The sequence below is a fragment of the Stenella coeruleoalba genome (genome assembly GCF_951394435.1).
Source record: "Stenella coeruleoalba genome assembly, chromosome: 3".
NCBI lineage: Eukaryota > Metazoa > Chordata > Mammalia > Artiodactyla > Delphinidae > Stenella > Stenella coeruleoalba.
In genome coordinates this window covers 145532236-145546404 of record NC_137148.1, presented here as the reverse complement: position 1 = coordinate 145546404, position 14169 = coordinate 145532236, and the positions used below count along the sequence as shown (strand labels likewise).

Below are 14169 nucleotides of genomic sequence, written 5' to 3'. Positions count from 1 at the left end.
TCTCAGGAAAACAATTTCCCAGATATGTATAGTGAAATGCTTAAGATGTCAGCTTCAAACTCTGTAGATTTGGGTATGGACTCTAGCTTTCTCCTTCCCAGGTGTGTGATGCTGGACAAGGAGCTTAAGCCCTTCTGACTACTGTTTCCTCTTTGAGAGGGGATCATAGTATTTGTCAACCTCACAGATTAAATGTGATCATATCCCCAAAGTACCATCTCCGCCACACAACGAACACTCTGGAAATGTTAACTGACATTATTATTGACATATGCATCCTCTGAAGGGTATGAATACATTCTCCCCCCATTTCCTTTCCATTTGGTCTGGGTATTCAATAACAATTCTTTTCCTCCCTTATTCTCCTAGCTTAATCATATTACAAGGGTAATAACAGTAACACTTGTATAAGGGTAATGCAAGTACCACTTAACATGTTAAGGAAAAGAATGATGGGTTGTATGTAAATAAAATAGACAGCAGAAATCTTTCATTCCTTCAGCAGGTATTCACTGAGATCATCCTGCATGCCAGGGAACCACTATGTCCTTAGAAACGCAGGAGTGATGAAGACAGGCATTGTTCTGCAGTTGCTAGGAAGGATGTTCTCATGACAGTATGATGAGTACACAAGGTTGAAGAGAGTAGAGGTCTGATCCCAACTTGGTGGAGTGGAATGTGCGTCAAGACATGAAGGAGGAAGCGGAGTTTGCAAGGTGGAAGGTCTTGGAAGGAAAGTTAGGAGGGGTATGTTCTAGACAGAGGGAATGGTGTGCAGGGGGACGCAGAGGGGAAAAAGAGCATTCTGGGACCAAGAGAGCCGTTCCCTTGATTTGGCACAAGTGTGGGAGGTAAGGGGCACTGGGAGAAGATGCAGGCCTAGACTGGGTGCCCTGAAAGCCACGGTGAGCAGCTGGGCCTTCATCCTTGGCCACTGTGGGGTCACTGATGCTTTATCTCCAAGAAACTGCTACTTTAAAAGACCGTGTTGGCCACAGTGTGAAGAATTAGAAAGGGACGAGAGCGGAGGCAGTGTGTCTTATCAGAAGACGTAGCAGGGCACCAGTGAGAGATGGTCATGGCCAGACACAGACTAGTGGCATCGATGGTAATGAGAAACGCTTGGATAGAGGCCTTTAGACCTAGAACAAACAGAACCCGGAGATGAGCTGGATGTGGAAGGAGGAGACTACCTCTCCTTCCGGAACCCTTTAGAATCTCCACGTCTCCATTCTAGCTGTGTCACCTTCTGTAAAACCTGCTATTTCATAAGCACCAGCATTCAAGGAGACGGAGAGTTCTTCAGATTTTATGGGTTGTTATGGTTCAATTACCAGAATTGAGGAGCTTGATCCTAAAGATATCACTGTCATCATAAAACCACCAAAATTCTATGCCAGCTTAAGGTTTCTGAAAGTTACTACACAGGTCATCCCATTAGATTCCAAAGTCTAGGCAGGGCAATAGCTGGGTTTAAGGTGCTCATTATTATCTTTAAAATACCTGATGCCTAAATAGTAACTTAAGGTATTAATAGTGCAGGAGTGCATAATATGCTATTTAAAAACAGGGACTCTAGCAGTGGCACTGCTTGGGCTCAAATTCCAGCTCTTCCACGAACAAGCTGTGTGATTATAGGCAAGTTACATAACCTTCCTGTGCTTGTTATCTCACACGTAAAACATGAGTACCTGATGCAGGTTAAGTGATGTCAAACACACATCGTACTTAGCCTTCTGCCTGAAAGCAGGATATCTGCTCAATAAGTGATGGCTTTAGTATAAACACTGCTTTCTGAACAAGGTGCTGAGTCACGCAGTGAAGGTCAGGCATCCACCGACCACTTCTGGCTGGGAACACCCCACCTTCTCGTGTCCTAGACTGTCCTCACGCGTGCTCTCCGTGGGATGGGGCTGGATGTGGGTGGAGTTGGCACTGTGTCGCGGTGGCCCCTGCAGAGGCCTCCTGAGTCTTTGGGCTCACAGTGACAGAGAGTGGTCATGCAGGTGGGCTATCTGTCATTTGGGAAGTGAAGTCAGAGCTTTGAAACCCTGGCTCTCTGATGACTCAGGCATTTTCTGGAGTCTTCAGTGCTATTATGAGGTGAAGCAATGGAGGGTGGGGTGATTCCCACGTGTTTTCTTCCTTTTCGAATAAATGGCTCTGAAATTCTGGAGCTGGCCTCGTGCCAACTGCATTTACTTTTATTTAATCACTCAATAGACTCCTCTGCGAAAACTGGGGTAATTAGGCCCAAAATGTATCACCCAGAGGCTTATTCGAACTACCTAAAATAAAAGCTAGAACCCAATTTCAGCAAAATTACCAGTTTGTTTCCCTTCCAAGAACTTCTGGCAGTGCTTAGGTTCCCTGATTCTGCCTATGGGACTGTCCATCCCCAGCACCAGGGAGGCCAGAGGCAGGGGATGGCCTTCTCTAGAGCAGACAGCAGCAGGACTCATTGGCCAGGGAGGGGTTCCCTGACAAACCCCCTCACCTGTGCAAACAAGCTTGGACGTTTCCCCCCACACTCTGAGACCTGTGGGACAGCACAAAGTACACATGATCTGATATCAGACGTCCCTGGGTTCACAGCCCATCTTACTACTAGCCGTGTGACTTCGGCCAGGATGCTTCCATCCTTTGAAGCTCAGTCAGTCTATTCTCCTGAACAACGGGAGAGGATGACACTTACCTGTGAGGACTCAGATGAGCTCCATCACACAACAGGGATTTTCAGTCAAACTTACTTTTTTATTTTTTAACAATCTCTGAAGAGTACAAGCAGTGCAATAATAAACCACTGTGTTGCAGTTTAATTGGTAGCATATCTCTTTGTAATGTGAACATAAAATCATGGTGCATCTTACACTTGATAAAATATGACTGTAGCACATAGAAACCATTCCCTGGTAAAAATGCAAGCTCTCAGATTACTGGCTTTTTCCATTATGTGTCTGCTCGGACACCACTACCTCCTTAAAGGAACCAAGAATATGTGAAAGGGAATATTGGTTTTACAAGAGTGTTTGGATTGGGCAAAAAAAGCACCAATAACTTCAGTCAATACATAATATTTCCAAGAATCTTGCATACATCACTGTTTTCCAATCTCATCCTTATGACAGACATCACTAATCAATTCAGCACTTCTTTCTACCAAGCCAAGATGTAGCTCCGGAATCTTTCTCAACACAGTGCAACAGGAAGCCATTGAGAAGCCACCAGAGTTGGCACATAAAGTGAAATCTATTTTCTGTCCCTGACTCAGGACCTTGGGAGGCAGGGAAAGAGAATGGGCATTGGCCAAATGAGAAAACTTCCATACATGACAAAGATCTCAAAAATGATACAGTTCATTACACAGAAGAAACTAAGGTCTAGAGTGTGGAAACTTTCTCCAGCTCTCCCTTATCCAAAATGTCCTTTACCAAACCATGCTGCCTTTCTCATCATCATAGTCAAAAATCCTTGGTCATTTAAGTAAACAAACATTTATCTGATACGTTAGACTCTGGCTAAGAAAGGAAGAGAGGGCAGCAGTCATGTAAAAAGTTTTTTGCTTTTTGTTTTTGTAAACTTTCCTTCTGCTCATTTGTCACCACCGACACTTCATTGTTCAGGCAGATGATCTACAGAAAAAATCAGGAATGGCTATTTCCAGCAAATGATAATTACAATGTGCTGTGCATAAGAATCAATCCATCCTACCCCTATGGTACCTGTAATTTTAATACCTTTTATCACAACATTTCTACTCCTACAAATAAGAAAAAAAGTCACTATGTAATCCCACATAATGACACGAGAACAACCAGCCCTACACCCAATCGGGCCTTCTTGGGATTTCAGAAGAACTAGACACGTCTGGTGTTTGCCATAAATATTGATTGTTTAATATTCCAGAGTAATGAAACTAACCAATAAAAATCATATCTGGAAAGTTAAAAGTGATGGTTGGAATGGGGATCTCTCCTCCTTGCCAGATTTCAATTTGAAATGAAATTGGGGCCTTCAGCGCTAAGACAGGGACCCCTGACCTCTGAGTAATTACTTTCCAACGTCATTTTCTTTAATTTGGATGAGCTAGTTCTATTCTAAGAATTGCTGGAAAGGCCCATTTTATGAAAGTGAAGCCAAATCTTAGGAAAGACCTGTTTATTTCTTCCTTCTAGTTCAGGCACATCCCTGCTCCTAGTGAGGTGTGCTTGCTACATGCCTCTAGTACTCCCCACTCAGCACTCTTATCATTGCAATTACAGCAGCAAACCCAAGAGTCATTGAGGCTAATGACACAGCTTGCAGCTTAGAATGTCTGCAAGGCTCCTGGAATCAGCCCAGGGGGCAGGGAAAGTCTGAGCAGGCAATTCCTTACACTTCTCCCACACTCCCTGAGATGTGGGTTCCTGGTATTTAGAAAAAGTGTTCCTTGAAGAAGGAAAAGCAATCTAAACTGAGGGCAAAGCATGTACAAAAATATAATGGTATGGTACAGCACCACATTTTCAGGGAGTATTTCACTCATTCATTTGCTCAACAAGCATTTATTGAGTATCCACAGTAAGCCAGGCACCCTCTGGGTGATAAGGATAAAAGAATGAGTAAATGTGATCCCTGCCCTCAAAGGGGTCCACAGAATGTAGGGGGCATGAGCACAAAAATCAGAAAATCACCTTGCAAGGGACTAAGTATGGCAAGCCTGATGAGTGATCGTGTTATGGCCAGATCACAGAAGCTACGAATGGCCAAACTAGTGCATTTATGCCTTAATTTGGTAGACAGTGGGGAGCCACTGAACATTCTAGAGTAGGGGAGTTTCCTGGCAAAGATGAACAGGCCAGCTGTGAGCAGTGTGCACTGGAAGGGCAAGCAACAAGGACAGAGCATCAGATAAAAGTCTCAGCGTGAAAGAGGGCCAAACTATGCTCACCTGACTATGTCGATAACACAAAGGGACAGAGAGACACACTGTACCAGAGAGAAAGGAAAATAATAATAATAGACACCAGTTATTTGGTGCTTTCTATGATCCAGGCACTGTTTTAAAGCATCACTGCTCTGAAGGAGAGACAGAGAGTTAAGAGCCTGCTATAGATGGAATGAGCCAAATGGATGGATGACCATCTTTAGGTCTGGCTCCAAAGAGAAGGAATGAAGATTAGGGAGGTCATAAAGTGTTTATCTAAGGTGCATTATGGGAACTGCAGATATGGAAGATTATAACTGAATAAGAAATGGTGATGCTTTTAAGGTGGAAGGACAGTAAGACAAACAACAGAGAATGATTTACATGGCTCTCTGCACCAGTAAGGCAGGAGTACCCAGCACTGCTGGCGCCCTCTAAGGATGTCACCACTCCTTTAAATGTACATAATATACAGTAAGGAACCATGCACTGACGTAAGTAGGCAGAAGCAAATGGCTATAAAGAAGATTGTTGCACTTGGCTTCTAGAGATCAAATCCTTGCCAAGCTACTGTTAGAATAAACACTCAGCATGTTAAGTTCTGTAACCATGAAGCAGGACTATAGTTATTGACATCAACTTCCCCAAACCGGCTCATACCGTACCAGTTTAAAGCAGACATCCCAAACTGGCTTTCTGAGAGCTGAATCCAGCTGTTTGAGGATCATAAAATGTTTATAAATATTTTTTAGTTAGCTGCCAACACTTAAACGTCAGGAAATTTCACATAAAGTACGGGGATTTTTAGCTTCTCTCAAGAAGTTGGGAGTTCTAGCAGCTGTATGGCTAATCCCACATGGTGTCAGTCAATCAAAGCTGAGTACTACTTGTCTTCATTAAACTTTAGAGTCCCTGCCTGGTACATTTCATTCTTTCCTTCACTCACTCAGTCACTCATTCTTTCATTCATTTGTTCAACAAGTATTTATCAAGTACTTACTATATGCCAGGCACTGCTGTAGGGTCCGGAGATACAAATGAACAAAACAAAAATCCTTTCATTCTGGAGCTCATATTCTTACAAAGAGAGCCAGCCAATAAACAAATAAATAAAGGAAAATATATCTATATCTATCTATATAATCTATAGATATCTATATCTGTATCTATCTATATAGCTATATAAATTATATAGCTATATAGATAGATACAGATATATATCTCACTCATCTGGTGATAAGTACTAAGAAACATGAAGGAGTAGGGTGTAGAAATTGAAAGAGGATGGAGGGGTGTGGGGTGTTATAGACAGGGCAGTCAGGGCAGGGAAGCCTCTCTGATTAGATGACACCTAAGCCAAGATCTGATTAACAGGAGGGCACAAGCCCTCAGACCTGAGGGAGAGATAAGCCAAGCAGAGATGGAAATCCACCAGTGAGCTTAAGCAAAGGAGTGACACGGTTGGACATGCCTTACTTACAAAAGCCTTCTCTCTGGTGAGAGAACCTTCCACCAGTCATAGATGAGGAAGTTGAGGCTCAACTCATCTGGTACACTCATCCTGGTAGACAAGTTCTAAGTCTAATTTTATTTCAGCAACTTGAGTTAACGCTCATGTTCTCCCAGCCCACGCAGGAAAAATCTGACCCATGTAGCCCAAAACAAAGCAACAACTGGTGCTGAGCGTTTGACGAGACCTGGTATTCCAGAAAATTCATTCCTTGACCCAGTTTGAAATGCTTGACAAGAGGAAAAGATCTACTCACAATCAGAACGTGATCCCGCCCCATTGTGATGACTGTCCGGTTCACCGTGCGAAGAAGCTGGACCATGATTTCTTGGATGTGGTGGTAGGTGAAGGCCTGTAACACAATCAGAGACATCTGTGTGACAATCGGGACATTGTATCTGCACACCTATCCCAAAGGACATACAACAGTTGTCAAACATGGTGATCACCAAGATCACCGCCACCACTACCGTCAGCATCAACATCAGCACCATCATTGTCATAATCACTGTCGTCCTCGTATCTCCATCGCCATCACCACCTGGATTTGGGCACCAGGAACTTCACTAACCACCTTAAATATAAGTCAGTGATTAAGAGCTTAAGCTCTGGAATCAGAAACGTATGGTTCAGAATAGTAACTCTGTCAAGAACTATTGTATTATATTGGCTGAGTTACCTAACTTCTATGAACCTTGGTTTCTTTATCTGTGTAACAGGATCTAACCTGGAATAAGGAGGGGATTTGATGCAGGAAACTGGCTATACAGGTGATGAAAAAGCTGAGACACAAAAGAAGGTAACTTAGGGATTAGCAACAGCAGGCAGCCACTGTCATCCCTAGGCTGCAGAGACAAATAAAAGGAGGCAGTGTTTCTGGAGCCCGGGACTGGGGTTATGTGATGGAAACTGTAACATGGGAGAGCTTTGTGCAGTAGACACTGCATTATCCACCTTGGAGGAAATCCACAATGAGCCAGGTTGTAACATTTATAGGGTTCTGTCCACTTTAAATACAAGTCCCTGAACCTTGGGTAGGACTTACCGATGCTTTCTGAGCATTTTTTGGGGTAGGCAAGGGTTTCATGCATGTTTACCTACACCCTCAGATTCTTTTACCGGCGCAGACTTAAGGCACAGACTTAATGCATACCTGGGAGAGTGGTCATAGCTAAGAGGAAGGCCCTTGGGATTATAAATTCAGTAGCTCTGTGTCTGAGTTCCAGCTCTGCCCTTGCCAGCTGTGTGTCCTCACTTATCATCCTAACCTATCTGAGCTTCAACTTCCTTATCTATAAACTGTGGAAGGTTCTCTCACCAGTCTTTCAAGGTTGACGTGAACATAAAAGTGACACATGCCGTGGTGGAAAAATACACTCGCCTAATTCCACTGCAGGAGAATCTGTAGGTCTGAGACAGATCCTGGACATCTGTGATTTCTGAACTTTATGTGGGTTACTCTGATGACTGAGAACCATGACACAACACAGTAAAGCTCTAGAAATGCAGGCTTGTATTTGGGAACATCCTGTGACTCCAGGACCTAACCAGACCCTGACATCAAGAAAGTGATAAATAAATGGTGGCTGAAAAAGCAGACGACCACTCACTCATTCATAAGTACCTTATTAATCTTTGCTGCATTCAACTTAACTGTGGTTTCTTTCTTAATGTAACGAATGAATGGAAAATAGATTCATAGTTGGGGGAGGGAGAATGAGAAAACAAAAGAAGATGTGCTTATTAAAAAATTCCCTCCCCTCCCAATGTGCTTTCCATGACTACTGGCACCCAAAGACGAATAACCCAGAGCTTGCTTTCTCTCTCTGCCCCAGACTCGCTTCTTCTGTATGTTGGCTAATCTCCGATTCCCCAGCCCTGTGGAGCTCACCAGAAGAACCTCTGCCACCAGAGCTTCCATCAGAGCATATATTTTACAGAAACAATTTCTCATGCTCCATTAAATCCATCCAGACCTCAATGTCTTGCTAGGTTTGAGCTCCCCGCACCATCCAGCCTTTCCCCACGTCTGGCATTTCCTCCTGATGCTCAGTGGTGGGCAAGAGAAAATTGCCCTTTACTTCTTGGCTGCAGGTGAACTTCTCTCCCGACTTCCTTCCCGTTTGTTTCCTCGAGTCTTTTTACTGACTTACAATCTCGTATTTCTTGCATTATATGAGCGTGATGCTTATGGTAATAACAACAATAGCTAACATTCTGTGAGTTCTTACTAAATGCCTGGCACCTCGCTAAACATTTTACTTCCTCTCACAACAAGATTGACGCTGTTATGATCGCCATTGTTCAGATGAGGAAACTGAAGCCAGAGAGGTTAAGTAATTTGTCCAGGGTCACCCAGCCAGAAAGTCAGGGAAAAGAATTCAAGCCCAGAAGTCTGGCTCCAGAGCCTGCTCCTCACCCACACCCCACTCAGGCTGACTGGAACATGAACACAGATCTCTGGTTGTTATTTTGGAGTTTCATTTGCCTCTTTCTATATGTCAAGATACATAGGTACCCTGCCTTCAACTGAGCCAACTTCCAACTGCCTTCAGTGACTTCTGACCTTTCCCTTCTAGAAAATCTTCAGTGCTTTTTCTCATTAATCCCTTACCTTCTCTTCATTCCTTTGCAATTTCATCAACCTAAACCCACTGCAAATGTATATGATAGTTTCCATTTCATGTTATTTTTTTTTTCAGGATTACATCTCTTCTTTTACCAACAGAGATAATAAAACCCTGTTCTCTTGCCCTCCTGCCCGCTGCTTCTTTTTAATAGTCATTTCTTCTTAGTCCAAAGAGTAGCAATTAGACTGCTTGGGCAGTTTGGTATTTAAAAGCCGAAAACTGACAAATTCAATTCATTTCACTCTGAAAGCTCCCGATAAGGGAGGCTGTGTAGCAGAGTGTTCTGGGATCAGACCGATTTGAGTTTGAATCTCAATTCTGCTTATTTGAGCTGGCTGACCTGGAGCAAATTACCTTTCCTCTCTGAGTTTCAGCTTCTTTATTTATAAAATGTGGCAAACAGTAGAAACCTCAAAGTACTGGTTTGAGGAATAAATAAAGTACTGCAGGGAAAGCCCTCGATACTAAGGGCTGTCACGTAGTAAGCCTTCAATAAGTGGTGGCTGCAACTCACGTTCCCCTAGGTCTACAGCAGCATTCCGGCCGGGCCTGCAGATTCCCATCACGTAGCAGAGAGTGCAGCAAAAGGCAATGCATAATCTAAACTCTGGATGATATTGAAATGCCGTCCAAAGAATGTATAGCACGTATGCAAATGGAAAACTTTCAAGATGATAAACCTGTGCGAAGCAGTAAAAATGCAGACACAAATCACCCGCCATTCATTGATCCACTGTCAGGCAAGTGGAGGGAACCTCCTGGAAAGTGTCTTCCGGGCTCGACTAAACAGCCAGTGGCTTATAATTGAAATGACAAAGTCAGTCTTCCTATTATGGCCCTGGCAAAGGAATTAATCCATCCAACCTAAACACACTGCAAATGGTAGTGACTTTTTCTTTTTAATAATCATAGGCTGTGAGATCTGGAAGGAACTTGGAGTCCTTTCTTTAAATGAAATCTTATCCATAAACCTCCTACACAACATAGTAAAAGGAGAACTCGAAGTGGGTGGGGCAACCCCTGTCTTCCTAGCTCACCCTAGGCCTGAAGCCAGCCCAAGGACTTTGTAGGATGAGGTTCAAAACTACTGCTTTCCTACAGTATTTCCAGAATTGTAATAGAGCATGCCATATATGAGACGATTTTAAGTAATAATACACAGACACAGCATTTCCTAACTTTGAATCAAATTATGTGAAAGGTATCCCCTTCTTTCAGTTTTTTCTTTAACCCTTTCAATAACACCAAGTAGAAAAATCTCTCTTTGGCGCTAATATGTTTTTAATACCCCTTTAGTTCATGCACGACTCCTTTTTTAACAGAGGAAAGTCCTCAGGTTAGAGCAGACGGTACGCAACAGAATCTAGTTAGAACTTAATAAAATTGTTTCATTTTTATTGTGTTTATTTTTAAAGCTATATTTATGGCAAGTGTTTAGGAAAAATATCCAAAACTTGGAAATAAAGCAAAACGAGGATGCATGGTTTTTATTTTATTTATTTATTTATTTTTTGAGCCTACTATTTTATTTTTCTTTGAATTTCTGAATTTTATTTATTTTTTTATACAGCAGGCTCTTATTAGTCATCCATTTTATACACATCAGTGTATACACGTCAATCCTGACCTCCCAATTCATCCCACCACCACCCCCACCTCCTGGTCACTTTCCCCCCTTGGTGTCCATACGTTAGTTCTCTACATCTGTGTCTTAATTTCTGCCCTGCAAACCGGTTCATCTGTACCATTTTTCTAGGTTCCACATATATGCGTTAATATGCAATATTTGTTTTTCTCTTTCTGACTTACTTCACTCTGTATGACAGTCTCTAGATTCATCCACATGTCTACAAATGACCCAGTTTCGTTCCTTTTTATGGCTGAGTAATATTCCATTGTATCTATGTACCACACCTTCTTTATCCATTCCTCTGTCGATAGGCATTAGGTTGCTTCCATGACCTGGCTATTGTAAATAGGGCTGCAATGAACATTGGGGTGCATGTGTCTCTTTGAATTATGATTTTCTCTGGGTATGTGAACAGTAGTGGGATTGTTGGGTCATATGGTAGTTCTAGTTTTAGTTTTTGAAGGAACCTCCATACTGTTCTCCATAGTGGCTGTATCAATTTACATTCCCACCAACAGTGCAAGAGGGTTCCCTTTTCTCCACATCCTCTCCAGCATTTGTTGTTTGTAGACTTTCTGATGATGCCCATTCTAACTGGTGTGAGGTGATACCTCATTGTAGTTTTTTGTTGTTTTTTTTTTGTGGTACGCGGGCCTCTCACTGTTGTGGCCTCTCCCGTTGTGGAGCACAGGCTCCAGACGTGCAGGCTCAGCGGCCATGGCTCACAGGCCCAGCTGCTCCGTGGCATGTGGGATCCTCCCGGACCGGGGCACGAAGCCGTGTCCCTTGCATCGGCAGGCGGACTCTCAACCACTGCACCACCAGGGAAGCCCTCATTGTAGTTTTGATTTGCATTTCTCTAATAATTAGTGGTGTCGAGCAGCTTTTCATGTGCCTGTCGGCCATCTGTATGTCCTCTTTGGAGAAATGTCTATTTAGGTCTTCTGCCCATTTTTTGATTGGGTTGTTTTTTTAATATTGAGCTGCATGAGCTGTTTATATATTTTGGAGATTAATCCTCATGGTTTTTAAATAGAGCATTTCTGTTAAGCCCATACTGGGGGGAGAGGAGAAATGTGCTCTTACCCTCTCAGGAAACGTATCTTTATTTGATTAATCGTCTACAATTGATTAGAAACCAGAAATATCATAGCTACATAAAGATGGAGGTTAACTTGTAGAAAAATGACCAAATGTGATTTTTTTTGTTTTGCTTTTTGCTGGTTCTCTAAAGGTTCTACTGATCTGCAGAATTTTGTCTTACATGTAAGGACAATTTTCTATAAGCATCTCTTCTCCCACAAAAAAGACAAGAACTCTAAATACTTTTGAATCAGCTCTTTCATTGTTCAGCTTGTTCTTCCCTAGTTTATCAAATATAACTTTGATACATGTTCACTATCTAACTGTGTAAGATACTTTTAACCGTGTGAGGGCTCTACGTTACACAAGTGATGCTGACTACTTAATGGCAGTGATGTAACTTTCTTTATGTTTATCAAAGTTACAAATGTATGTAGTTTAAAAACATTCTCCAAGGTTCATTAAAAAAAAAAACAGCAGTGCCTCACCTTCTCCTCCCCAGGGGAACTTCTTTACTTCTTTTAGCTGACATAGTTGTTATTTTGGTATTTACGACCATGTTGCCAGTAACACACTTGCATTACTTCTTTTATAAGCAAATGTCTTCCTCTTTCTGGTATTATCTGTAAACCCTCCACCATATATAAGACAAGGATTTCACTGTTGTTCCCCGCTCTGCCCCATTAGGCCCTGGCATCCTTCCCATTTCTCCTTCTTCCCATACAGCTATACTGTAATTTTGGTTTGATCAATAGTTGGTGTTTAAAATGTTTTGTAAACTATGACCAATTCCCATTTCTTGTACAACTTTTCATTTCCCAAAATGAGAAAAGCAATTTTGGGGGAAAAAAATCAGATATTCCTTTTAGTTCTTCAGATGATTGTTTTTAAACTATCTTTTCCCTAATTCATGATTGCCTCTTCTCCTATTTTTCAAAATTCTCTCTGCCTATTTTTAAGTTTGCTTTGCCTCATGGAGTCACTGTTTTCCTCCAGGTTACTCGTCTTCTGTTTGCCTGTTTTGCACTCTCTCTTTCTTGTTAGAGTTCTTTCTTAGTTCTCTGTAACCGGTGGTGGTAGGTCACATTTCAGTGCGGGTGACTCGAAGGCTGTTTGCCAACTCTGGGCATAGGAGCAGAGCTTGTGGTCTGGGAGCTTCACTGCAGGGTGATCTGGCTGGGACAGTTAGGAGGAGAGGCTCAAGTATCAGTATATACAAGTTTCTCTTCTGGATCAGTCTGGGCTGGTCGGATTACACAGTGGAGAATTCTCTGATTTCTCTTGTCTGAAGGGTTAAGACCTGGCTGCCAGCATTCCAGGAGCTGAGTGGGAGGAAAGTGCTGGAGCCTTCAGCTTCCAGGATGCATACTTTGGTTAAAAGCTTATTTTGAGTATGGCATCACTGCCTTCGATTTTGCCTGGTGTACGCTACTCCAGGTGCCCGCTGTTTTATCCTCTTTATAGAATAAACCTCCAGTGACCCAGATGCATGGAGTCAGGCTGCTTCTTACACAGATTTGCAACTGATCCTACTTGTTTGAACTCCTCTCCTTCCTCCCACCTCCAGCGGCACCCGGTACTACCATTACCTGAAACTTTGAGGGGACTCTTTGCTTTAGAATGGAAGAGTTTTCAGCTTTCCCCACTGCTGGCTTATGAATACCCTTCTTGGGTCTGCTGCATCATTTATTACTTTTCCACTTGATATCTACCTTCCTTTTAAAAAAACTCCCTTTAATATTTTTCAGTAGGTTTTTAACAGGGAGCAAAATATATAACTGTGTTTCATCTACCATCTTTTCAGGGATTTCTACCCTAACATTTCATGTTTAAGTGTTTATAAGTGAGCTGATTTAATCAGAAATATTAAAAGTACATGGGATAATGGTTAAATAACAAAAAAATGAGACTGTGCAATGCAAATGTCTGAAGTTTTGAAAAGAGTTCTAACGCAGCTCCTAATTTTACAGAAAGAAAAACTTCAATTTTTTTTTTGGAGGCGGGTGTGATAGTATAAGGTCATGTGACCAGTGACAAGTCGTGTCATTACAGCTAGAATGAAAAATCAGTTCTGCTGAGCAAGGTCCAGCCGACTGTTCCCTCTGCTCCAGCATGCTAACAGTCTTGGTCCTTGTGTTCATGCCAAGGACAATCCCAGCTCCTCTTTTCAGTATTAAGATGAAGAATACCAGGTCACAGCTACAGAGTTAAATCCAACGACCTTCTTTGTTCGTTTAGCAAAAGAGAAATAATGCATATTCTGACCATGACATCTATGGCCACTACTATTCTTCTCTGCTCTGTGTTCCTATATAAGTCTTTTCAACCTCGTTCTGATCTTGAAGGCACCACAAACACTCACCTAGAAAGAAAATACACTAAATTCCAAAAAACAGTACCAGCCATCACC

General features: G+C 42.3%; 1 protein-coding gene across 9 annotated transcripts in view; it reads right to left on the bottom strand.

Moving 5' to 3' along the window:
- DOCK2 (dedicator of cytokinesis 2) overlaps positions 1–14169 on the bottom strand; it is a 416438-nt gene that overhangs the window by 222454 nt on the left and 179815 nt on the right. For all 9 annotated transcript variants that reach the window (XM_079918428.1, XM_079918432.1, XM_079918434.1 and 6 more), the window contains one exon: positions 6673–6768. In XM_079918428.1, the coding sequence (XP_079774554.1) occupies positions 6673–6768 (96 nt within the window). The remainder of the gene's footprint in view (positions 1–6672; positions 6769–14169) is intronic.